Source organism: Talpa occidentalis, unplaced genomic scaffold, assembly GCF_014898055.3.
Source record: "Talpa occidentalis isolate TD23 unplaced genomic scaffold, MPIMG_talOcc4v2.1 talOcc4.12, whole genome shotgun sequence".
In the NCBI taxonomy this organism is placed as follows: domain Eukaryota; kingdom Metazoa; phylum Chordata; class Mammalia; order Eulipotyphla; family Talpidae; genus Talpa; species Talpa occidentalis.
This window is the reverse complement of record NW_023601212.1, coordinates 77,709,567-77,735,976: the sequence shown is the minus strand read 5'-3', so window position 1 is coordinate 77,735,976 and position 26,410 is coordinate 77,709,567. Positions and strand designations below refer to the sequence as shown.

Here is a 26,410-nt window from a genome sequence, read left to right as displayed (position 1 = left end):
CTGTCTTACTCTTCCTGCTCCAGACTCCCCTCCGCTCCATCCTTGGGAATTTTCCTCAGCCGCCAAGAGCTGTCAGAATAACTCACATCATTTCCTTCTTGGCTGTCCCTCATGCTGTGCATCCAGATCTGGGGCTTTTTCTACCATGAACCTTTTTTTTTTTTTTTTTTTGACTTGAGACGTAAATCATGTAACACAAGACCACTTTAGAGTGAATAGTTCGGTGGCGGCAGCAAGCAGTCTCGGGTGCAGCCGTCAGCAAGGTCGCAGTGCCCATCCCTTTGGAGTGCTTCCTTTTCTTTTTTAAAAGATTTATGTATTTATGCATATAAGAACTAGGGTGTAGGCCAGAGGTGCCGGGGGTGAGAGGATTCACCAGAGACAGAGCGGGGAGCAGAACAGGCAGATCTACTGAAATCCACTGCTGAGGGGTGCAGTGGGTGAGGCAGGAGAGGTCTGTTGTGCCATGTGGGTCAGCAACCTGGCAGGTTGGGGATAGAACTCATGCTGCAGTGGCTGGTGATAACTTGATAGTGTTGTCTTTTTAAACCCTGCACCACCAGAGAGGCTGAGGGCTTCCTTTTCTCTAGCTTGCTTTACCATCATCAGACTCCCACCCCACCCTTGCCCCCTGGCTGAATTTCACATGAAAAAACCAGGGGAAGCAAAGTGACCCTGGATGATGCTCTTTCTCCTGCAGCCTTGTGTGGTTTTCATTACTTTTTGAGAGCAGGAGCAGGGGTAGGGGCTTTTCAACCTGTAATGAAGCCAAGATCCACTCTTTGGGGTGAAGTCCTGGAATGGACACCCCATCTCCAGAATCTAACGTGGGGTGAGACTGCCAAGAGGCAGCCAGCGCTGCTTTCCCTGCTTGGGAAGGGGCGCATTCATGGATCTGAGGGCCGGGGGACAGCAGCCAGCGTGCAATATTCACCACCACCCCCAACACCCAGACCCTGCTCTGAGCTAGCCAGGGTTGTCTCTCCTGAGAACTGAGGCCCTGGCTGCCTCTATGCTCCTCCAGTCAGCCATGTTCAACAACCCAGGCCCTTTCAGAGGCCAGATGATTCACCACAGACGTCCTAGCGGTTCCCCTGGCCTGCAGGAGAACAAGGCCCCTGGTGGTCTTGCATTTCAGCCTCATCCTGCATCAGTCCATTTCCTCCTACCCCCTTTCTGCGTATTTCTTCCAGCTGGTTACCTACAGGCCCCCTGAGCCCTTGCTCTGCCCTCTGCTTGGATGGCCAAGCTCAACCCTAATGACCGCCACCTTGCTCTTCCCCGGCGTGTGCAAATCCCCTAGCCCCTGGCACAGCACCCTCTTGTGGCCTAGCTGGGCACTGCGCTACCAGAATAGCTGTTTCTTTGTACACCCAGATCAGCTCAGGTGCAGGGGCCTTTGGAGACATCTGGGTCCTCAGCACCCGGTGCTGCCTGAGTAACAGTGAACACCAGAGTTGTGGGTGTGGAGGTCTTTCCCACTGTTTTGAGAGTACTGGAGCAATTGAGGTTATGGATGCCCCGGCACCATCTGAAGGATGCTTAGTCTGCTAAGTTGAAAAGCCTCACAACAGTCACAACTTTCTTGGGTTCAGGGAAGAGAGAGGGTACTTAAGTCCCCAATTTCACTCCCACCTGTAGGGTTGCTTTTCTTCAGGGCAGGGAAGTGATGGGGCAGGGATGGAGACGGCCAGGGCTTGCTCTGCTCATATCTGCCCTCCATGGAACATTTGGAGAGGGGCAGGAGGCAGGGTGTCCAAGAGCCAGGACTTCTGGTCTCAGGCCCACTTCTTATCTGGGAAGCCACATGTCCACCTGCCAAGGAGCAGGAGCCAAATGCCAGAGCGCTTGTGGGAGGGATGCTGGGCATGGGGCCTTCCCTCCAGCTACTGGGGATTTGGAGGTTTTAGCTCCTGAGCTTCTAGCATCAAGGAACCCTTCCTGGGGCTGTGATGCCCACAGCAGGGTTTCAGACTCAGGGAATAGGCCCTGTGGCCAGGCCCAGTCCATGATCTCCTGCCACCAGCAAGGGCCTGTCCTGCTCTGGGAGCCCTGACTCCAGAGGGTTGGGGAGATAAAGTGCAGAAGTTGCCAGCTTCCAAGAGGCCCCTTGTGACCTTGGCCTCTTGATTTTCACACCCTTGTGGTCAAATCAGAGCTGGGCTGCTGAGGACAGGAGGGTGGAGGTGATGGTGTGGGAGTTTGGAAGCTAGGCTTCTACCTTGGCCTTGAATCACTGCTTGGGGGGAGGGGGCTAGCCAGGCACCAAACTGTGAGGACACGCCAGCTGCCACATGGGGGAGGGAACTCTTGTGGAGGAAAATGGAGACTTCCAGCCAAGAGCCAGGCTCAACTCGCCAGCTGCAAATAGAAACCCCCTTGAAAGGAGAGCCTCCAGCCCGGCCAAGACCCAGCGCAGCCGCCCGAGGGCCGGAGCCAGGCTGTGCACACCACTCCCAGCTCCGAGCCCACAGAAACCGGGCACAGAATCGGTTAGTCCAGGCCACTGTGGGCTGGGGCAACTTGTTAGGCAGCGACAGGTAACAGCCCTTCTTGCTCTGGGGGCCGCTGCCTCTCTGTGTCTGGGTGTCGATGGGACAGCGTGTTCTGGGGCTCCCCGAGCACCACCTGGAGAAGGCGGGAAGAGATGAGCTGTGGCCCTGGGTCAGCAGAAATCAGCCAGCCACCCGCGACATCAGTTTTTCCTCCATTTTAATTAACACTTTACAAAGTACAAAATATACTGTCTTTTGGGGGGAACATTAGGTACTTTTCTCTCCGTCATACAGTACATGAATCTCGAGGGTTTTGTGTTTCAACAAAGAAAGTTAAGCGTGCGGGCCCTGGGTGCAGGGCTGCCCTGTTCTCCCATCACCCAGGGTTGGGACAGATGTAAGTGCCGCTGCTACCGCTGGGGACTCTGGGGCATGCCCAGACCCCCAAGCCGAGGCCCTGGGCAGGGCAGCAGCCCCTTGGGGCCCTGCTGTGCATCCAACATCCATGAACCCCCATCTCAGGATAACGGAAATGATTTTGGCATAGAGCGAGAGGAGGGCTTGGGGTTTTGTCAGTCCCCCCATGTTTTGGAGCCAACCCTGCTCAGTTCTTCCTGGACCATTTTCTGAAAAGATAAACTGAGGCAGTGGACAGGAAAACGCACTGAGCTTGGCCTGTCTTGGGACCCGAATTTGGCCTGTTTTTCATTTTTTTCCACCCCTGGGTCTCCGGCATTGCTGGACAGTCTTCTGGACGAGCCCCGGCAGGCAGGCAAGGGGGCGCCGCAGCCACCACTCTCCCTGTGAATACTGTCTTCGGGACTGGCTGTTTCTGAGGAGTCGGCTTAGCAGTTCTGGCCTATGTGGGTGGACAGGCCTCTTGGGCTGGGGAGCCGCTGCCCCTTCACAGAGCAGTTTTAACGTTTAACGAAGTCACATGGGCTGGGGCCCTACGGGGAGGCTCGGCTCGCCACCCCACGACCCACAGGGAAGAACACTGCTGAGGACTCACAATACTGAATGAAGCGAGTCGGCTCCTGAGCTCAGACCTGGTCTCTGCACACGCGTGCGTGCCCACACACTGCTGTGTAACAGCACATGCCCACACGTGTGTAGACCCACACGGGCCCACGCAGGTACAGAACAGGGTCCTGACTCGGCACAGGGGCTGCCCACCCCATATTAAACCAAGACTAAGAACTTTCTCACCAGGTGGTGCCCGCAGCGTCTGTCCTGGTCCCGCGCTCCCAGCCCTGCAGGCCCGGCTGCGGCCTCAGCACACAGTCAGGGACAGCTCCTGCCTCTGCCTTCCCACAGAGCAGGCTTCTGAGCTGAAGGCCACGGCCCACCCCAAGGGCAAAAGAGACAATTACCCTTGTCCTTTTGTTGCCCTTTATTTGAAAATGAGAGAAAACAAGCCTGAATGAGTTTTGAGGTGTGGGCAAAGGTATCTTTTCTAGTATCCATGGCTCACTCCCTCAGGACACCCCTCTTCCCAAGCCTGTCCCCTGACGGGCTGATAGCCCAGTCGGCAGACATACTGGGGGTGCTTCTTAACCCACCCTGAGCTCAAAGCGGCATCAGAAATCCCTTAGCTACTTAGTCAGCTGGGAAACCGCAAGCCCCTTTCTAGCTGGGGCAGGGAAGAGCTCTAGTTGTCCCCATTTCCAGATGCAGACAACAGCAAGGTGGCCCAGGGTGGCGGTGGCGGCGAGACTCCCCAGGATTGGTCTGGGCAACGCGGTCAGGGGAGCTGTGGTGGGCACGCAGGTTCATCTCAGATATCAGGCAGATGGTGCCTCTGACTTGGGATAGGGGGTCTGACCTTTCCCGTCTCCCAGAGCCTGCTCTCCACAGTATCCTGTCACCTCAGTGGCACCTCACTACCATCTCTGGTACACCTGACTAGTCACAGTGGCCACACTGCTTCATGGGGTGGTGGCAGGGGGCAGGTCTGGGCCCCACCCAGCTCCCTCCCTTCCTATCAGGGTTCTGTGGCCTGGAGGTGGCGGGAGGGGGACAATGCTGGTAGTTTTGGGGGCTCTGGACCCCTTGAATTTTGGGGGAGGTCAGCAAGTCTCTCTGGCTTCAATGTGTGCCTTAGGCTGAAGGCAGTGGTGTGGCTAGCCTCTCCTGTGCCACAGGGGGCTCTGAAGACCCCTGTGTGTGGAGGGAGGAGGGGCAGAGCTGGCACTGCCCACCTCTTTGCCAGGTCAGGACTGGGGACCAGGTGAGGGGGTAAGTCGAAGAGGCAGATTTTTTATAATGGTGGGGTGGTGGGCACAGCTCCGACTTCCCTGTGCTCACTCTGGTATGCAGCGCGGGCGCGGCTGTGACTATAGCATTTAGGTGCTTAGTTTTTCTTACTGGACAACCGCAGAGGCAAAGACATACCCTTCAGAGCTCAGGGGGCAGCTCCAGGCCTGCCTGCTCAGGCCACTTTCCTCCTCCTACTACGTGCCCCGCCAGGCACGGCTGCGAGACCCTCAGCCACACCAGGCACCTTCCTCGCGCGGCTTCTGGTGGGTCCAGCCGCATCAGCTGCATTAAACAGCACACACCCCCCAAGTGGACCCTTTGGCTAACAGATCCCCATCCAGCGAAACAGGAGATGGCTGGGGTAACCCCTCAACCTTCCCCAAAGAGCTGTGGTGATCAAACCACTAACTTTGCTACTCATAGGCACACAGACACCAGGATGCGTCGGCCTCGGCGCACACAGCACAGGGACTAGAAAACTAAATGGGTGGCCGTGGGTGGCAACTCCTCCCTGGACACAAAGTCAAGGCAAACATCCCTTTTCCAGTTAGAGGGGCCAGTCACCAGGCCTGGGGAGAGAGCCGGAGGCTTCTAAGCTTGCCAGTGAAAAGAATCAGCATGAAAACAGCCACAGGAGGGGAGAGGCCCCAGGGTGGACAGCCGGGGCGACCGAGCCGGCCTGGGTTGCAGGCTGAGACCACTGAGAAGGGGGCGCGGTTCTGTTAAAAAGCAAGAAGTTCCAAGTACTCCTCCCTCTCTGTACTACGGCCCCCAATAAAACAAGGGTGCAGGGGAGGGGCAAATCTAGATTTCAAGGGAGACTACAGGAGGGGGAGAGGGCAGGGACCCACACCCACCCAGGGCTCGGCTCCTGGGCTGCTGGTTTTGTTTTTCTCTCAAGTCTGAGCTGAGGGAGCCAGCGGCTTGTCCAGTCAGCATATTGCCTATATACTTGAATTAAAAATCTTATGGTGGCTCAAAACGTGTGTGCACGGCAGACACAGCAGGGTGGAGGCCCTCAGCCCACACGCGCATACACACAGCGGGGTCTGTGCCCACGCCCTGCGCACACGCGCGGCGTGCTCACACAGTATATATTAACATATATATTGCTCAAGTATATATGCTATTTACAGTATATATCTATATCGACATAAAACACAGGTATTTATAGGTGTGTACAATAGATACGTCCTAGGGGTCTAGGGAGCACACATTTCTGGGGTCACGGGGCCGACACTTGCACGGCGGGGTAGGGGCAGGTGACGCGATAGGGACGCTGACAGGAGGGGGTGGGTGTGGAGAGGCGCCCCACGGGAAATCAAGGCTTTCCGAGGACAAAAAAAGGACCCAGGGCGTCAAGCACTGCCTGCCCGCTCGGCCACCCAAGTTTTGGAACCAGCAAACAACAAACACGTTTTGGTTATTTTGGAGTTTTGTGCAAAATGAATTAACTTAATAAAGAAGAAAGTGGGTTCCTGATCAGTGCCTGGGCCCTGGGCGTCTGCAAGGATGCAAACTCAAGGCTCCTCCACAGGGGCTTCCAGGGCCCGGGGTCCCACACAGCGGGGTGCACAGACTTCACCAGACCAGGCTCCTCGGACCTTCTCTTAGGAACAGGTCAAGTCAGAGGCTGCCAGAGAAACAACATGAGGGCCTGAGCCACAGTGGGTTCTGTTTGCTCTGAAAACACCCCCATTGACGAGGCCTGGAGGCTGACCCCATTCTCTCTGTCAGAACAGACCATCTCAGCTGGTCTGCCCTCTGGCTGTCCACCTCCTGCGGCCCTTGGGTTCCGATGTTCGGTAGAAGCAGAATGCCTAGGCACCTGTCAGGAGAGTATGGGTGGCCGGTATGGGGCGCCTGGGGCCTGTCTTGTGACAGGACTCTGCTTCCTGTTTGAGAGGGCCACGGTACCTGGACAGTTCCCGATTCTCATGCTTGTGCCTGGAGTCAGGGTGCCAGCCAAGTGATGCTGGGCCTCCGGACCCCCTGAGTTCTATAGGCCCCATCCCCGAAACTGCCGTCAACCACAGCCTGGGCGCAAATACATTAAATAAGAAACTAAAACAAGGTACGATTTTCTCTATTAAGGCTCAGTTAAGCTGCCTCCCAGGTCAAGTACTCGTGAGTGCCACGGTCCCCATACTGGGTGGCGGGCAGGTGAGTTGGGGGCAGAGGCCTTCCATGTCCCCCCAAACTGGGGCGGGGGTAGGATGATAGGGGAGGCCTATGCTGGTCTAGTCAATTGTTGGGGAGATGGGGTGACCTAAGAAACCCCAGGTCCAGAATGCTGGGAATGCCCCCACTTGGAGGAAACTGAGGCTTTGCCGGCCCGAGTAGGGTCCAGGGAAAGCAGAGGGGACAGGGGCTCATGTCCCAGGCTGGTGGGCCCCTGAGAACCATCCCCAGGAGTGAGGGCTTGTGGTGGGGGAGGGTCTGGACAGGGCCCCTCTTGGCAGTCTTGCTGGGAGTTGGGGCACAGGCCCTGTGGTTAGCAGGTGAGGTTCTGGGTGGCTCAGGTCCTGGGTCTGATCCTCTGGCTCCTGGGGGAGCCTCACCAGCCAGGTGACCCGAGGGCTCCCCACTGGCCTCCACTCTGCGGGAACCAGCCCCGAGCTGATGGGAACAGAGACCAGCAACCACGGCATCCAGCTCCCACCCTCACGGGGGTCTTCTCAGTCTCCACAAACTCGGTCCCACTTGGCCAGCCCCCCAAGACAACATGAAAATCAGTACCCCAGTGTCTTGTGGGAAGTGCCAGCTTTCTTCGGCATCTGCCTCTAGCTGTGGGTGAGGCCAGAAGAGAAGGCGGTGCAGCTCACCAGCTCCCTGGGCCTCAGACACCATCTTCTGGGGTGGGGATAGGAGGAGGAGGAGGCAGGCGGCTCTCTGGAGTGTCTGGGGGCTCCAGGAAGGCAGGAAGGTATGGGGAGGCCTCGGCTTAAGTCCCAGGCCTGGTGGGGTCAGCGATCAGGGATGTCTCCCAGAGGCCTCCTCTTTGGGGACCCTGGGGCTGATTTTCCAGTCCATCGAGAAATACTGCAAGAAGAATCTTCAGGGTGGGGGCTGGGCCCAGGCCTGGAGGGCAGACAGGGAGGAGCAGAAGAGGCCCTTCTAATGCTTCTCTGCTTGGCTGACCTTCAGGGCGCTAATAACACCGTTGATGTTTTCTTCTGGTACCTGCAAGGGGAGGAAGCAAACATCTGTGAGCTGCTGGACACAGCTGTCCTGGGAAGGGAAGGGGCGTGGCACCGGGCACTCACCAGTGCATGGTCGAACTTGAAAGTACTGATGTAGTAGGCGGGGATGTCCGCAGCAGCCAAGGGCTCAGAGATCTGGGCCACGATGCCACACTCATCTAGGGGGAGAGGCAGGGACCATGCTCAGCCTGCTCTTGGCCTCGTTACCAAGGACCTGGCCAGTGCACCCTCTGTCCTCTTTGCTGCTCAGCCTCCCTCTATAATCTTGCTAGAGATTCTCTCCCCTCCTGTGAAAGCTCAGTGCAAATGCCCCTCTACCCAGGAGCTTGCTCTGATCTTCCTAGCTAGCAATGAGCTCTCCATCTACAGAACCCCAAGGACCTGGGTCTGTCCCACTCTGGTCTTCTGTCCGTTTCCATGCTTCTCATTTCAGATTGTCTTCCTGCCATCTTGCCAGTTCTCTGACAGAGCTGGGGGTAGGGTGGGAAGTCAGGCCTTCCTTTCTTTCTCCCTGTCATTTTCTAGTCAGATGACTATGGCCAAGTCACTCTGTGAACCTCAGTGTCCTCATTGGCCCCTGCCTGCCCTCAGAGCATTGTCAGGCATGCAATTGGGGCTGGAATGTGACTTCTCCCTCTGAAGCAGGGAGGCCTCCCCTAAACTTCAGCCAGTTTGGTGGACTGGGAGCTGGTGCTCCCTTTGTGCCTAGCTTCACCCTGATTTGAAGACAAAGCCCAGGCTTCCTCTTACAGGAAGACCTCCAGAATCTGAGGACCACTCTTCTCCAACACAATCCCCTGGGTTATTTCTCTTATAGCTTGTGCTCTCATTTTGGCTATAATGCACTTCCCCAACAGTGCCTCTGACCAGGTGAGAGAGTTCAGAACTAGTCACCAGTTCTCCAAGTGATTCTGAAGCTGGAGTCTGCGAATTAACCTGGGTGCCAGTCTCCCTTCAACCCCAGCATCTTCCCCGCCCCTGGTCCCGCTCTTGTCAGTCCACCTTGGACTTGGTAGCCTCCCCACTGGCGAGTTCCTCCAGGTTACTAGCTGCCACACCCTGCCACCTGCTTGGGCCTGGAGAAGGCGGTCCCACGGTTGGGCCAGGAGCTGGCAGGGTGTACCTCCCAGTGCTCCAGAGTAGCCCCTGCTCTCCTGGGGTGGCTTGGCCTTGCTGTGAACAGAGTGTGCAAATGCTGTCCGGCCTGCTAGCTAAAGTCCACCTTCTAGCTTGTTTGGGGAAAGGTAGAGACAGATAGCCATGATCTGGCCTGCTCTCTGATCCCTTACCCCCAGGTCAAGATGTCCTGCCACTTTGTGTCCAGGAGCCACTGTGTCCAGATGGCCCCTGGGCCAGTCTGTGCTTCATCTAGAACAGTCTGTACTATCATAGAAAATCAGGGTTCACTGGTTCTGACCAAGGCCTGAAGCCTATGGCTCCCCCAAAAATGCTTATGAAAAAACCACCAAAGATACTTTAAAGATAACTGTAGAAACTGAGGCTAGACTGGGTCCTAGGTAATAACTGCCCATTTCTTCCCCTTGGGGGCATGTGATCGAGGTTCTGTAGAGAAAGTGCTTCTTCCTGGGACAGAAAGAGGAATTAGGGGCGAAGGGTTGGGGTGCCTGGGACTAGCTGCTAGGTGTGCAGTATTACACTATTTATGTGAATGAAACTCATTAAATTTGAGAACAATCATTGCCTTTGAGCAGTGGGACTAAGGAGCAATTGTTTCCCTTTGTAATTCTTATCATGTCCCCAGCTTTCTAATCAGAAGCAGGCATTAACTTTCTACTGGGGAAAACTAAGAGTGCTTGGGTGAAGCCTGCTCTCCCTGACCCTGGAGGCCTGTGTACCCCCATCACACTGGGCCTGCAGGCAGTGGGGACCTGAGGCTCCCTAAGCATTAGTCTCCCCTCCTAACCTTGGGGTCCAGACATACGGGCTTTGTATTCAGAGGCACTTGGTCATGCTAGAGACCCCCCTTTGCCTTGCCCTCCCCCCACTGAACACCACGGGGCTCACCAAAACCCAGGGGCTGTCCTCCGATCCGCACCATCTTCCAGAGCTCTCCAGATGCGCTCGTGAACAACAAATTGCTAGGAAACCTTAAAGGAGAGCAAGAGGAAAAACCCCAGGTTCATGTTAAGTGTACGCCCCTGGCCAGCCCTCCATGGAACCTTCCCTGCCCTTGCACTGGTGAGGGCCAGAGGTACACCTGTACCCTTTTGGGGGAGGGGGTGGAGCAGAGACAGGAAAGCAAGGGTAAGGTGGACTTTGAAACAAACCCCTCACCACCCAGCCTACCCCCTCAAGCCCCCAGCTCCAGAGAGGGGCTGGGGGACAGAACTCAGATGCCCCAGGGGCTTGGTTCAAATCTCTGCTTTGCCACCAACTATGGCCCTGAGATACCCCTCCACCTCCCTGAGCTGCCTGTCATAAGATGGGTACCCCAAGATGCAGGGTGTGCAAAGGGCTTATTAGGGACAGAGTGGGGTGACATGCCCATCACGAAACCTGGTCCACCCTGGGTAGACCATCACCCTGGCGCCCGGCTCACCTCTGCTGGGTCTGCACGTCCATCACCAGGGAAATGTAGCCCTCGATGAGGGAGAAGGAGAAGAAGCGGATGTGGCCACAGTCGTCGCCAGTAGCCATGGGGTCCTTCACTCTGGGGGCGGGTGAACTGGTGAGAGGCAGGACCCCCACTGTACCCTGACCCCCACTAGGCTCTCCTGCCTGCCCACTGGCCTCAGCATGAGGTGTTGGGAGGAACAATAGCCTGGGGAAGCTGGGGCTGGCTGAGTCCTGCTGTGATCTTGACCTTACTGGATGGCCCTAAGCCAGTGTCAGCCCCTCGGCCTCCCCATCTGTGAAATGCGGGTGATTGCGTGGCATTCACACAGGCGAGCACTGCACTTCACAGTGCTGGGAGCCCTGCTGGCTTCAGCACGGGCCCTATTCCTGGGCAGGGTCTCTGTCCTGTTTTGGCCCACATCGAGGGTACAGCTTGTGGCTGCTGCCAGCTCACTGGACAACGGCCCTCTTGCACCTGTTTTTGGCCTAAACTTAAAATCTGCCCTGAGGAGAAACACAAAGGCTGTTTTCCGCTATGTGAAAAAAACCTGAGTTCCTGGCTCCTCAACTGACTGTGTTTGCCCTTCAAGCTCAAGGGACAGCTGGGTGTTCATTACCCCCACAAAGGCACCTGGGTTTTCACCAAGTTTGGGGTTCCCAAGGAAGGGTGGGGTTCCCCCCTCTCAGAACAGGCTTTTATAGAGCCATGTCTTCCCTTCTCAGGCCAGCTCCAGGGCAGGTCTGGGTCCTTCCGGGGCCTCTCTGCAAAGCCACGTCTCCTCTGGGCCCTGCAGCCCCCATACTCAAGGGGGTCCTACCCGTTGGAGTAGAACATGACGTCCATGAGGAGTGTGGCAACAGCAGGCAGCGTGTCGGGGTCCAGACTGGTGACACAGAACCTGTTGCTTGGGCTGGACAGCGGGTGGATGACGGGCCTCTGGACTGTGAGTGCAAAGAGAACAGAGCTGAGGCTGGGTAGAGAGAAGCAGTGAGGCAGGCTCAGGTGGCAGCTGCTCTGGGGAGGCCCCATAAGACCCTGTCTCTTCTTCAGCCTCTATCACCAGCTCTCCTCATTCTCCAGGTTCACATGCCAAGCTGTCTGCCTGGCATGCCCTTTCCAAGTGCTACCACCTGCCTTAACTACTACTTGTGCTGCAAGCTCAGGTCAGGTCACTGCCTCTGGGACATCTGCTCTGATCCCCTGGATGGCAATGGCCTTTGGCCATCACTTGCTATACCTTGGGAGCAGTGACTGACCAGGACTGCTGTACCAGGTTACACCCGGCATTCAATGCTCGGAGAATGGCGCTGCTTTGGGGCAGGACCTAGTAAGTTCTTGAGGGGTCCCCAGCATGGGCCCCTAAACGTACCCATCTTGGGCTTCACAAAGCCGTTGGTGATGCCGAGGTTCTCAGCAGCCACTGTCTCACCATTGACGACCCTCAGGATGGTGAACTCTGAGGACAAGGTATGGGTGACGAAGGGCAGATCACGCTCACGAACCTGGGGATGGAATGAAGCATGTGAGTGTCCCATGTTCCCGGAAGTCTGGGACCAGGAGTGGCAGGTCCGTGACCCCACTCCACCCGGGGAGTGCTCTGTCCAGGCCCATCCTTGACCTGGCCCAGGTTCACGCTCTCCAGGTGGCCTGGTCCCACAAATGAGTGACATGGTGGCCAGGAAGCACTGCTGGTCCCCAGGACCAGACATGTTGCCACCCCAGGAGAAGTAGGGAGGTAGGGAGCCTGGTGTCCACCTGGGAAAAGACCCTGTCTCCTTGCCCTCACTTCTTGGCCTCCAGGTCAAAACAAGCAGAGTCCACTAAGGACAGGTGGGCTTGGGACAGAGACCTGGCGCCCAGCCTGGGAGCCCAGTGATGACACTGAGGTCCATCTGACCTCTCCCTGGTCAGAAGGCCACAGAGTGGGCAGACCTAAAAGGGTTTCCATGCCACTGGAGACCCCGGGGCACAAGGCTGGACTCACCAGGATGAAGTCCGTCTGGTAGGTGGAGAGCATGAACACGGAGATGTTCTGGTCGGCCAGTGGGGCGATGACCGACTTGGCAATCTTGGTCACGCCAATGGGCTGGGAGCTGGAGAAACTGCCGCCACCAGATACCACGTTGAGGGCCAGCCAGGTGGCGTCTGCCACACTCAGGTGCTCAGAGGAGGGTAGCTCTGGAGGGGGACACAGAAGGGAGCCCCGTGATTGATGGGCTCCAGGGACAGATGCAGTGTGTGATCTTGGCCAGCCCCGCCCGCAGGCCAGAGTGCCCTCCTCTGTCAAAGGCTGTTATCTGCCTCCGTGGTCTCCTCCTGGGAGCACTGAGCAGGGCAGGAACTGTTGGGCCTGTTTCCTCAGCCATGAAATGATGGGGAGGTCAGTCATGATTTTGTTATTTCTAGTTCTCCCTGTCCTTCTGGGTGTCAGGTCCTGCCATCACCAACTACCTCATACCGACCAGTGGAACAGGCCCCTGTGGTTTTCTTTTTTACTTTTTTTTTAAAAAGATTTATTTATTTATGCATACAAGAGCTGGGGTGCAGGCCAGAGAGGCAGTGGGTGAGAGGATTCACCAGAGATGGAGTGGGGAACAGAACAGGCAGACTGACTGAAATACACTGCTGAGGGGAGTGCGGGTGAGACAGGAGAGGTCTGCTGTGCCATGTGGGTAGCTCCCGGGTCAGGGATCGAACTTGTGCTGCAGTGGCTGCAGATAGCTTCATAGTGCTGTGTCTTAACCCTTTGCGCCATCAGGGAGGTCCCCAGGCCCCTGTGGTTTTCAAACTGGGTTCCTGGGTGCCTCCCAAGCATCTGGAGGAGCCCAGGCGATGACAGTGGAGCCCAGGCGATGACAGGGTGGGCGGGACTGGGATTCTCTTGTGCTTCAATCAGACACACATGCTCTAGGAGTGCTCTTGAAGATGCCACATTCTGGGGGTCAGTGATCGCCACCCCACCATTCCTAAGACTTGCGCATTGACACTGGTGTGGGGCAGGTGAGGGAGGTGCAGAGTCTCCTTGACTAGCTTGTGAAGATGTGGAATCCAAATGTGGTAACCACTCCTCCCATGCCGTCTTGCAGAGAGAGCACCCAGGCTGGGCACAGGGTGGGGGTTAAGGCACAGGGAGAATGGGTCACCCCCAAAGGACCTGGACAAGGAGGCAGGACTGTTAGTTCCACTGTACTCTTGACAAACCAGAGTTCTGGAAGGGCTGGTGATTTGTCCAAGATAATTAGGATTCAACTCCTGGTTTGGTTATCAACCAACCCTATGCTCTGTCCTTGGTCTCCACGGGAGGAGGCCAAGATGAAGGATCCAGACGCTATGAGTTAAAGGGGCTGTGATGGTGACGACAATGATGATGCAGTTGGTTAAATGCTGGCCTCAGGCGAGATGGCTTTGAGGCCCCACAGATCTACCTGCCCAGCTCTGGTCGCCATGGCAACCACAGTCCTACAAGCCCATTGGTCTTGCAGGCTGAGAAGGGCAGTCCTGGACCAGGCTGGCTAGAGAGGCAGGCAGCTGTGCAGAAAAGGGAGGGAGCGCAGGAGGAAAGGGTTGAAAAGCCCCTAGCTTCTAGGCTTCCATGTCTAGTGTCTCCTGCTATCCAGAGTATCAGAAAAGAGTTTTCTCAGCCCCTAGACTAGTAGAGGGAGGGCGCCCCAGAGCCCTGAAGGGACTTCCCTGGGACTGCTGGAGGGCCCTACCCTGCCATCTAAAGCAGAGAAAGCCCCTGCAGCCACTGAGCGCCAGGCTGCCCTGAGGTCCCAGCCTCACGATGGTGAGGCCTGCACTTCCCTTGGACCTGTGTGCTGGGCATGAGCCACGCAACTTGGACATCAGCGAGTCATCTAAGGCACCATTTATATATATATATATATATTTTTTTTTTTTAATAAGTTCTGTGTTTATTTATTTATTTATTTATTTATTTATGCATGCACTGGGTACAGTCAGAAGCGCAGGAGGGTGAGAGAATTCACCAGAGCCAGAGTGGGGAGCAGAGCAGGCAGAAGGACCGAAGTACACTGCTGAGGGGAGCAGCGGGCGGCAGGAGAGGTCTGCGCGCCATGTGGGACCCTCCTCTGGTGGCCGGGGAGCAGCCGGGGATTGAACCGCTGCTGCAGAGGCTGCGGGCAGCTTCGCAACCCAGCGCTCAACCGCTGCGCCACTGGGGAGGCCCACCATTTATATTTAATGATGAAGTAAAAAAAAATGCTCCTCTTCATAATGACATAACTCCCTAAAGGGATGGGGTGGGGGGAGTAACAACGGGCCCCTGTAGCTGTAAACCAAAGATTCATTCCACTGCCTAGAGGTCAGGGCAGGGGCTGCTCATTATGCTGGGTCCCTGGGAACACCTCACTCTGTGCACTAAACGTGTAAAAGAGCAACACGCACTATACCTTTCACAGGCATGCAATGTCCATTTGAGCCAAGAACCTCTTAACTTCCACATTTACAAGGCCCGATCTGGTTACTGTTTCCGACAATCACCCTGTCCTCCTGGCAAAGGCCCAGCAGCTTCTAGACAGGTGAACTGTGACCAAGACAAGGGTGATGTGAACAGCAGCCCTCGTAGGAGCACTATCTGCAGGGCTGGTAGGCCTTACCCAGCATGCACAGCAGCACCCACTGGGACAGCCACAGGTCAAAGCCCCGTCTGAAGTGCAGCTTCCTGTGAGAACCCCTCCAAGGCTGAGGCAAGAGCTGCCTCTAGCTGCTGTTTCCCCACCCCCACCCAAATCCTGCCCCCCAAGAGCCCAAGCCTTCCAGATGCTCCTGACATTGGTGGGCCAGGCTAGGAATCCAACAGCACTTGTCAGGACTTTTTCCTGAGGGCTTTTCTTGCTTGTCTCACAGTGACTCTAGTCTGTTAACTTGAGTTTTCTCACTTGCAAATGTGCTTCAGGCTGCTGGCTGGAGCCTGGAGGGGCTCTAGCGTGGGGGCAGCGGAGCCTTGTGTACTCCCTTGTATATGTAATTTTTTTTCTTGGGCAGTCATGGACATCCAAGCAGACCAGGGGATGCAGTGTGGGAGGCAGACCCTTACCCAGAAGTCGTAGTTGAGGACAGTCAGAGACTGGTCCCTCCTCGCAGTTCCCGCTGGGCTAATAATTTAAACCTGGAAGCTGGCTTATTCCCCCTCCAGGAGGCTTTGGCCTCACTCCTCCCCACCGCTGTTCCTGCACACTTAGCCCAGCAAGATGCCGGCACACAGGTGTAACTCAATAAATACTGCCTGCTGCACCCCTCGGGGCTGGGTTAGAATAAGCAGCAGGCCGTCTCTCTGGTTATTGATAACTCCTTCCAACACGGCCCACAGCCCCCTGCCTCTTGCTCATGGCAATTTCTCATTCAGGCCTCCAGAGAGAGAATCTCATCTTGGGAGGTAGATAGACACAATATTGTCTCTTCCTACACACTAGATATGTGTGCCGGCGGGGAGGGGGTTCCCTTTGTCTGAGGTGCCACGATTCTCAGCAGTCCTATGTATAGGCCTGAATGCCCATCAGAAAATGAAAATGTGTCTGGGTTGCCCAAGCATGGAATCTTTGCGTGACTTGTGCTTCATGGTAAGGCAGAAGGGCCCATCTGTAGCGCCTGTGCTAGACGGCAAGTGCCGTACGTGGGTGCCTTCAAGGATGGTGCTCCCTCTGGGAGTCCTCACACTCTCCTACTTTGCTGTGGAGCAGGTAGCGCAGTAGCTCTCGGGAGGCCTGCCCTGTCCCTGCTCTGGCCACGCAGCCTTCCCCTCCAAGGCAGAGAAGGACCATGTGCCCCTCAAGATGTGGGGGGCAGGACCCAGCCCCCTGTATAGGGACCTAGGTCATGTGCATGTGAGTACAGCTAGGAAGGTAGCTTCCTCTGGGCCTTTGCTTCCTCACCAGGAAAGAGGGTCTCATGCTCATTAGACCCAACAGCATGAATCAAGAAGCATAAAATTTCTAGCCTCATTAATCTCATTTCTCAAACCTCATTTTAGGCATCAACCTCAAGTCAGAATAAATGTTATAACATTTGAGGAGATTATACACTTCATAATGGAGAACAATTACGACAACTTCAATTCTAACTGTAGAGCACTGAGCAAAGAAGCCTGGCAGACTTGCCAGGGTCTGACTTGAAAGAAGATAATGTATATACTGTATATACACCATTTAATGTACAATAGAAAGTATATAATGTGACCGTAAGTGAATTCAAAACCACTTGTTCATGGGAAAAACGGGAAAGACACTAAGTCATTTTGACTTGTCTCCGAGGTAGGACTGAAAAATGTTGACTTTCGTGCACACTTTGCACCTTTTGAAGGATGTAACTTAGCTGCACGCCAGTTCCCGGGCCCTGCGGGAGCATGTGGCTGTGTCCCCAGCACCTCTTAAGTGAACTGGCTGCGCAGCAAGCACATGTTTGCCGTTACTTTAGAGCAGGATGAACGTGATCAACTTTAACAATAAACAAGAGATGCAGGGACAGTGACTGGGAGCCAAGGAGAATGGTGATGAGAGTGTTCTGGAGTCGACAGCGGTGGTGGCGCCGCGACCTTGTGGATGTCAAAACCATGGACCTGTAGACTTTCAAACGGTGAACTTGCTCAGTTCACAAAAGTGGAAAAAAGTAAAGGAAAGTCACAAAAGGATGGTGACCCTTGGGGCTGGCTCCAAAGGGACTGAGCACATTATAAAGTGTCCCCCTCACTGGATCTTACCTTCTTCTCCTCGTTGGTTCCCAGAGGGTGTCTTACTGATCCCGTTGCTCTGGGGCCTTTCCCAAGGCAGAGAGGGAGAGGACTGGCCAGGGCACAGGGAGAGAAGGAAACAGACTACCAACTTTCTCCAGCCGCTGAGGGCAGAAATAGGAGGTGGGCAGCCAGCACTGACATCAGGCCTCGGTCCAGCAGGTGAGAGTAGCACTTACCCAGGAAGCCCTCCTCATCGACTATGATGGTGTAATCCTCTGGCGTCTCTGTCAGACTGAAGAACTTGCACCTGGGTAGGAGGACAGACAGACACAGAATAACGAGTCAGTCTTGCACAGGTCCCAGGGGCACACTGGGGGCCACCCCACCCATGACCCAGTCAGGGAGGACTCGGTTTCCCCAGAGATATTGCCCCAGGCTGCCAGGTGACTAGGGCAAGTTACTTGTCTCTCCCTCTGCTCTGGCCCCCAACCCCATGTTCTGACTCAGGAGGTCTCTGAGAGGCCCCAATCTTTGGGGATCTTTAAGCCTCTAGGATTCTGTACAGGCTCAAAGTCTTAGATCCCACTTTTCTTGGAAGTGAAGGGAGTCACGCAGGGGAACTGTTTGCTATGGATCACCACATCTGACGTCTAGGCCTCACTGCTGCTCCCCCTCCCTACTTCCTCCCCAACTCGCAAATGCTCCCACTGTCTCTTAAGGCCTAATTCACAACTTGGATGAGAGGGGTGTGGCCATCTGTGATGTTCTGGGGGGCAAGCTGCCTTTGGCACTACTGCTGAGCCTGCGGTTTATTAGCTCAATTTCCCCCAAAGGAGACCAGGGTCTGGCAATCTCTCTGGACTAGAGCCAGATGGGGCTCCCAAGGGCTGGAGGGGTCATCAATCCACCATGTCTGCCTGTCTGTCCCCCAGGTGCCGCTGCCCACACAGGGCACAGGAATTTGCTCACGATCACTTATAGGACCTCGCTGCTCTCACCTGTGAGGCCCAGGACAGGCTCTGTGCTGGCCTGTGAACCCCATCTATCACGGGAAGCCACACAGAAAGAGCCCAATGAGAAAGCCTACAAAGGTAAGTGCTTCTACAAAGATAAAAATGGAAAAGGTTTCTTGAAGTACATGCAGCGCAGCAAGGGGTGGCCACAGCGCCTAAAATGTCTCCCCTGCTTTCCCGTCCCTGCAATGCAGAGGCCTCATCAGGGGAACCTGCGCAGCACCCTTTATACTTTATCCTTCCTAATTTTCACAAGGAATGGGGACCAAGGGCAACTGGAACTAGTGTGGAGGCAAAATGATAAAGCCAACTGGAAACCAATGGTCGTTTTCTATAAAGTGAAACGCCCCTGGGCACTAACTGGAGGGAGGGAAACCAACACACAAAGCTCTGCATGCAAATGTGCAGTCTGTATGGGAATCTCCCCAAACTGGAAATCATGCAAATGTCTCTTCTTCAGCTGGAGAAGGGAGAAACTGGCACAGCCACACCCTGGAATACCGGTCAGCAATAAAGGGGAAAGAATGACTGATTCATACAATAACATGGATCAGTCTCAAATGCATTGTGTTAATAAGTTAAAGAAGCCAGACTCAAAAGGTTGCATACTCTGAGTCCATTTATGGATGTCCTGGAAGAGGCATGATCATGAGGACAGAGAGCAGATTAGTGGTTCCTCAGGGGTACTGGGGAGCTTTTTGGGGTGATGGGAATTTTGGGTATCTTGACTGTGGTGGTAGTTACAGGAGCTTGCTTGTCAAAACTCAAAAAGCTGCACCTGACAAAGAGTGAATCCTAGTATAAGTAAATCCCACTCCAGGCCTGCCTGTAGAGAGCTCCGGGCCAGGCTCGTAAAGGAGGCAGCATGCTCTCCCCCTGACAGTCGGAAACAGCACACACTCTTCAATTTCCCTCCAGCTCTTCAGTTTTCAAATTACATCTCTGCCCCTGCCTGTCCCACATCCAATTTGCAACTATTGCCTGGACAAATGAAATCTGTAATTGCTTGGGGACAACAGCAAATTATCACCTTAGTAAGTGGCAATCACTGGTCTGGCCCAGCCTCTTCTCTGGGACCCTCACGCACTCAGAAAGCCTTGAAAGCCACCCTTCACCAGACTGCCCTGAGCCACGCTCTCCCCAGGTGGGGGAGTGGCTGCCAGCCACAGGGGAGCCCCGTGTAGTCAGACAGATGTGGTGCCTGCTCCCTGTGCCCTTCTGGCTGTGAGGGATGCTCCAGAAATAGATATAAATTATCCTGGAGGGACATAAACACCAGCAGAAGGCAACGTCGGCCTATGTGTAAATGGGGTATAAATATGTCTTTGACGCGACCTGCCTCCTGGAGTCGAGTGCTTCTGAGGTCCTGCCAGCTGCTGCATATCCATCTCAGAATGTCTACCCTGGGTGGCCTCAGGAGGGCGAGGCAGTCTGAGGGCCCTGTCACTACAGCTCTGGTCACCAAGTCCAAGAGCCACCCCTTACTTGTCATTAAGCCCCGCCCTATCCTACCTCTGAGATGTTTCCCTCTCTCTACCCCCCTTCACATGAATTCTGGCCTACAAGACCTTACTAGGCTCTGACCTCACCTCATTCCTCTGCTCTTCCCTGTGATCCTGCCCCTGGCCCCATGACTCTTAAGGTTGACAAATACTCTTTCCACTGCCCAGCACACCGTTCCCTCTTCTTTGGTCAGAGACACATCCTTTGCTCATCCTTCAAGACTCAGTTTAGGCATCTTATTTGGGGCAAACCATTTCTGATCAACACCAACCTCCTCCACTCCCTCATCTCCTAACTCAGGGTGTGGGTCCTTCCGCGACAGCCTGCACTCTCTGCTGTGTCTATGAAAGGGTATTCAGGAAACCCTGGCGGTTAGGCTGATGGTACACCACAGCTCTAGAGGAGAGTTCATTCACCTCACGGTGTATGTGAAATAAGTCCTTAGAGTTGGGCAGTGCACAACCTGTGCAACTGCCCAAGATGGTCCTGAGTATTACCCACAATCTATTACAAGTAATACCTCTTAGGAGACAATAAACTCTCATAGGTAAAGACTGGGTTTTCTGCACATACACCTAGTGTTCCACACTGGCTGGGCACAGAATCAACATTCATTGCCTATTGGGTAAAGTAGTAGACTGTGGCTACATACTACCTCCAAAGCCAGAGAAGCCAGGATCATAATAAACCTTGCCTGTTCCTATAAGGCAATGCCTTGACTTACCCCTCTGCTGGGAGACACTAAAGCCTCTAGCCCCAACCCCACACTGTCTGATGAGTCACAGCTAGATCCATACCCAATGCTGGGCCCTGGTGCTGCTCTTCCACACCAGGAAGTCCCTGTGTGTTCACCAGGAGCTGGACAGAGGCCCACACCCAGCCTGCTGCTAAGTCCTAATGGGAAGCCTGAGGGAGAGCAGGCCAGTCCGCCCTCTAGATGCCCTCGTATTACTTAGGAAGAGGATGAAGCAACAGGGGACAAGTGTACAGCCCAGAAGTGACTGCAGTTCTATAAAGGAAGACCTGGGCCTCTTCATTCCACGGCACAATGAGGGGCAGGTCCAAGGTAGACTCGTTCCCATCCAGTTTCAGTGTGGGCAGTGGGTGGCCACATGGAACTGGCTAGCCCTGCTGCAGGGTGGAAGGGGTGTGGCCAAGAAGGCACGGAGAGATGATCCAGAGTCATTGAGTACGCTGGGAAAACACCTCCTGACCTCCCATGCTGAGACCTGGGGAGCCTGCCCAGATGCCTGGTGTGTCTGAGCACAGGGACAGTCAGCATCCATCTGTGTCTGAGCACAGGGACAATCAGCATCCATCCATTCACCCGCTAGCGCAAGATGCCCTGCTAGGTTGCAGTGCGCCCCCTGGGGCTGGGGCTGTGCTCCCTTCCTCTCCTTCTTAGAGGTCACAAAGACTCCCTTACTAGCTAAGTAAAGTCTACCCCAATCTGGAATTCCCCATAGAGAACCTGGGCCAGGAGCGGTATGATCCAGGCCCTGGCTGGGCCTTAGGCCTGTTCCTGCAGGTCACAATGTCCTGTGTCCAGCAGACCCTGCCAGGGTCACTTGCTGGCTCACCACAGAACAAGTCCAGACCTTTGCAATTAGAGCCTGGCTGGCTGGGCTGTGAAAAAAAGCTCCGAGAACTCTCATACGCTGGACAGAAATGGTATGGAACAGGATTCTGGTATGTTCTCAGTACCTGTTAACACACCATTCTCACACCATTCTCTGGAGCCCATTTGGACTCCAGCACCAGCCTGGAAGGCCATGTGTATTTCTGGCTCATTCTATCTGGCAGGCAAGAGGTTTAGTTACATCTTCCTCCTCAACACAGCAAAAAGCAAAGAGGTCACAGCAAAGACGAGGGGCAAGGGTCTGACCCCTTCTTGAGACCACTCTCACCTGCCTCTGGCTGGGCCCTGAAAACCTGTTAAAATCCATAGTGAGGAACAGAAACACTTTGGGACCACTCAGGGCGCGGGGCTCACGCTGTTCTGGGGGCTTTTCTTTTTGAAGGAAAACTGGGTACTGGTGTGTGCCCTGTTCTGTTGTCTTAACTAGGTGGGGGCTTTTCATTGGCTTCTCTTGGGTCTTCAATAGGCATCTCAAGTTATTTACATTTCACATCTAGTCTTCAACTCTAGAGACTGCTGTTTCAAGTTTTAGTTAGGAAAAAAAAAAAAGCCCTCCATCACTCTGTGACTTGAAGGATAATCCTGAAGAGGAGTTTCCTTTTTTTAAGACTGGAAAAAATCTGCTGGTGTCATGTAACCAGGAAAATCAAGTCAGTATGGACAATGTAATTGAAAAATCTAGGGTGATATGCAGAGACAGGGCTGTGAAAGGGGGTGGGCAGGGTAGAAAGAATCAGAGGGGTCTGGATAAAGTCCCTGGGAATTGGACAACAGCCTATTTCAGTGGCCAAATCATTTTTCATTCAACAAACAACTAAGTGCCTTTATGTATTAGGCACTATTTCAGGTGCTGTGGACATACCTTAAAAAAGACAACTAGAATTTACATGGTGGGGGTATGGGGTAGGATAAATAGTGCATCAGATGGTGGTATATATATACTCTAGAGCAAATAAAAAGTGGAACAGGAACAGGGCCTGGTGGAGTAAGGGTTTGCAATATAAAACAGAACAGGGAGTGGGTGCCAGGGGCCAGGGAGGGGAAACTGGCTGCAGGGTTTCAGTTTGAGAGGATGGAAAAGTCCTGGAGATGGAGGGTGGTGACATGCTGTGAATATACTTAATGTCCCTGAGGTCTACACTTAAAAAAAGAGTCAAATGGTAGATTTATATTACACATTATCTGGCCACAGTGAAAAATAATTGAGCAGGGAAGGTTTCTAGGAGACCTGCAGGAGGCAGAAGAACAGGTACACATCTCTCCCAGGGAGGCCAGAGGGAGGGATGGTGCGAAGACTGACACGTGGGTACCAGCCACAGTGGTGGAGGAGAGGGGTGGGGGCAAAGACGCAATGGGGGAGGCACGGTGTCCTCAGCCATGGTGATGACTCGGTGGGGACTGGAAGGCCAGGTAGGAGGCTATTCTTTAAGGAGGCTGGCGGGAGCTGCTGGTGGCTTGGGCTAGGCGGTGTCAGTGGCTAGGAAATAATATCCAACAAATTAGGAAGGTGAGGTTGGCGAGAAACATGAGGCCAAGATAGGGAACAGCTGTTTTCCACGGCCAGCTTCTGGATGGAGGCAGCAGGAGGGAGAGCAGAGGCAGAGGGGGGCACCTAACTGGCAGAATTTACTGACTCCCCTTATCCTTCTCCATGAGACCTAGGGATGGTGAGGCACCTGGGGAGGAGGCTGCCCTCCCTCCCCGGAAGCTCGAAGCATAAGTCAGGGAGGGCTGACCTGCCCTCCTTGTGTGGGTCCCAGCGGCCTGGTCCCAGCAGAAGGATCAGGTCAGGGTAGGAGAAGGCGAGCCTCTTGCTTCTTCAACATATACCCAAGTACAGGGCACAGACTGGGCACTGACCTGTGGTTCCCTTCCTCCTCTGGGGACAGTGAAATGGCAAAGACTCAAGCAGAGAACTTGGCTTCATCACCTGCCTGTGATAAGACTGGAACGACTTATAGATCCTCAGTTCACTCCAGGGTCCTCTGTGAAAGAGGTTTGGAAATACCCCAGGGCAGGCAGTCAGGATTAAAGGAAGCACTCCGGACCCTGCCTCGGCATGCGTGGTCACACGTCGAGAGTCCAGGGGCTGGTCCAGGAACGGAGGCGGAACGGACATCCTGGCAGCATCCCCGCCCTCGCAGACAGGAGCACGCCTCTGCTTGCCGGCCAGTGGCTTCTCTGGTGTTAGATGATCCCTGTCTGATTGTGGGTCTCCCCATTCCCTGGGGCCCCCACACTAAGCCTTACCAGAAGTACAGTGAGTTTATCAGGCCAAGGAACACAGAGCAGCTCCTCCCAGCAGGCCAAAGTCCCCCCACGTCCCTGTGCTCTCACACCCACTAGAGCGTCACTGCTCCATCAATGATAATGTCTGCTGTGCTCCTGAGATCATCAGTCTCCAGGTCTGTCTGCCAGCACACCTGCTCCTGGGGAGTGGTGCCTCATCTTCCCGCCCCACCCCACCTCCCCAGGTCCTCTTGCATGGGGCTTCCACACAATCAGTGCCAACTGAATGAACGTGCAGTGTAATTAATCATTCCCATTTCACAGACAGGACAACTGACTCAATTGGGCGAGGGCGGTGACTGCCTCCGGCTGGCTACTGAGCTCTAAGGTGGGGCAGTCGGGACGCAGGTGTGGCCCACAGCACATCCCCTGGGTGTCAGCTCTTTCTCAGGAGGTGTCTGCCCTCCTCCATGAATGCAGCAGCCACAGGCAAGAGACCTCACAGCAGCCTGTTCTCAGTAACAAAAAGCATGTATAGCAAAAAGAAATACACCTGAAAGACTATATGATATAAAAAGGAAATGAGGCAATGAAGAACAGAGTTTAGCTTGAGTCGGGGAAGGAGGGGAGATCTTTTGGTTAAATGGAGGTTCTTGTTTCCTGTGCGCTCTGGCTTGGCATATGCTGATTACATTGTTAACGTTAGGGAGACAAACCAGTAAAGGTGGGGGAGCAAGGTCACATGATGGATGAGGGTGATGAGCCTGAGCTGAGGTCCAGTGGAGCAAAGAGGGAGGGCTGCAGGCACATCCCACAGGCAGACACTGCAGGTACATCCCACAGGCAGACAATGGGACAGGGTCTGGTAAAAGGGTGGAGAGGAACCAGTCCCAAAGTGGAGCCAACCCAGTCCCAAAGTGGAGCTAGGGCAGGCCTCCCCACTGCAAAAAGGGATAGGAAATGCAGCTAAAGAGCCATCCAGAGGTGGCCAGGGAAAGAGCCACAGGAGTCGTCCCAGGATGAACAGGCAGGACTAGGGACAGGTTAAGACCCTCCCTCAGCCAATCTGGTCCTGGATGGTTGGTGATTTCTGGGTTTACTTTTGGTTCTACAGATGTATTTTTACTCCCCAGCTGTGTTCCAGGACCACATTTGACCCTCTGATGGTGCTATGGGTAGTGGGCTAATGTTCTGGAAAGAGCACTGCTTTGGATCAGGGGCCCGGCACACAGCTACTGAGCCTGTTTCTCTTCTCATAAAGAGGGGTACAACCCCACCGAACTCACCCCTGGGCAAGAGGCCAGCATCATTTTGTAGATAAAAACGACGTTGTACACAACGGTTGCTCAAACTGCACCAGTTTCCTTCCCTTCTTTTAGTTTGGATAATGGCACTGATGTTCTTGGTTTTTTCCTGACATAACTGGGAGCTCATTCAACCTGCTGATGAGCGCGCACACGCACGCACACACACACCTCTTCCTACCTTTCCAAAGATGCAAACAGCATTCTGTCAGCATGCTGAAAATAATAATCAAAACACACAATGCTAAAGCAATCAGTAATCCTTGGCCCCTGTCCCCCCTCTTTCCCCCCAAGTCCCTGACACTATTAATTGGGAACCAGCAGTCTCCAGAGGGCTTGCTATTACCAGCCTCTTAAGTGAGCTGGGGAACTGTCTGGAGTTGTTGTTCTGTTGCCTGGCAACGTCTGAGCGCTCCTGGCTCTGCGGTCACCAGTGCCTCTCTTACTTGTGGCCACTCTGAGTCTATGCTGTCTGCTGCTGGCTCTAGGGTAGGGTGTCCTGGTCCCCCTTGGCTGATCCCAACCTTACATGACCTCTTTCCAGCACTGTGCCCCTCAACAATGACCTCCAGCTTGGAAATCCTTCAGGACCTGGTTCCTGCCCATCCTCCCCTCTCTGGATCATGTCTTCTTCCTCTATGTCTCCTGGTGGCGTTCTCTGCACCCCAAACACACTTCTAGTTCACTAAGGTTTAAGGCCAAATGGTCAAGGATCCCTCTCAAAATGTCTCTGTTGTTTGTTCCATCTTATCCTTATTCTCTGGCCTTGGAAAAAGCATACTGAGGCCACCTCCTTTCTCTGTTCACACTAGCGCCCTCTCTTAGAAGTCTGTCTCATACTTGGCTTCCTCATCTTAGAGACAAACAGGCTCAGGTTTCTCTCCAGTCTAAGAAAAGTCTCCTTCATCCTGTGTCTCCCTCAGGTCACCGCCAAATAGGCCGCCAACCTCCTCCTCATGCTCTCCTGTCCTTTACCTGGGGGATGACCCACATGCCTGCCACAGGGTTTCTTCTACCTTGACACTGGCACTGCTCTTTTGTTTCCTGGAGTGACTCTTCTTTCCCTCCCCAGTGGAGGAGGCGCTCAAGAGGCCATCCCCAGTCTATTCTAGACTGGTATTACATACTCCACACAGCCCCTGCCCACAATTCTCACTCCCAGGGTATCAGTTACTATGGCTTAGGCTTGTCCCCCAAGCTTCAGAATTGTACCTTCTTTGCCTACTCTCTTTTTAAAAAATACTTATTTAGTAAAAGAACTGGAGGTGGTGGTGAGAGGACTCACCAGAGACAGAGTGGGGAGCAGAGCAGGCAAATCTACTGAAATACCCTGCTGAGGGGAGCAGCAGGCGAGACAGGAGAGGTCTGCTGTGTCACATGTGGGTTAGCTCCCTGGCCAGGGATCGAACTCAGGCTGCAGTGGTGATAGCACTGAGACTTAACCCCTAGGCCACCCGGGAGGCCTTCCCTGCCTACTCCCTTGGACTCATTTCCAA

General features: G+C 54.4%; 1 protein-coding gene across 1 annotated transcript in view; it reads right to left on the bottom strand.

The window, feature by feature from the left end:
- Positions 1-2,694: 2,694 nt before the first annotated feature.
- CASTOR2 (cytosolic arginine sensor for mTORC1 subunit 2) overlaps positions 2,695-26,410 on the bottom strand; it is a 44,479-nt gene continuing 20,763 nt past the window's right edge. Inside the window, exons 2-9 of the mRNA XM_054693596.1 lie at positions 17,463-17,533; positions 12,520-12,713; positions 11,905-12,037; positions 11,353-11,476; positions 10,518-10,628; positions 9,983-10,065; positions 8,021-8,115; positions 2,695-7,937 (exon numbers count right to left, since the gene is read on the bottom strand). Coding sequence (XP_054549571.1) covers positions 7,872-7,937; positions 8,021-8,115; positions 9,983-10,065; positions 10,518-10,628; positions 11,353-11,476; positions 11,905-12,037; positions 12,520-12,713; positions 17,463-17,533 — 877 coding nt within the window. The 3' untranslated portion in view covers positions 2,695-7,871. The remainder of the gene's footprint in view (positions 7,938-8,020; positions 8,116-9,982; positions 10,066-10,517; positions 10,629-11,352; positions 11,477-11,904; positions 12,038-12,519; positions 12,714-17,462; positions 17,534-26,410) is intronic.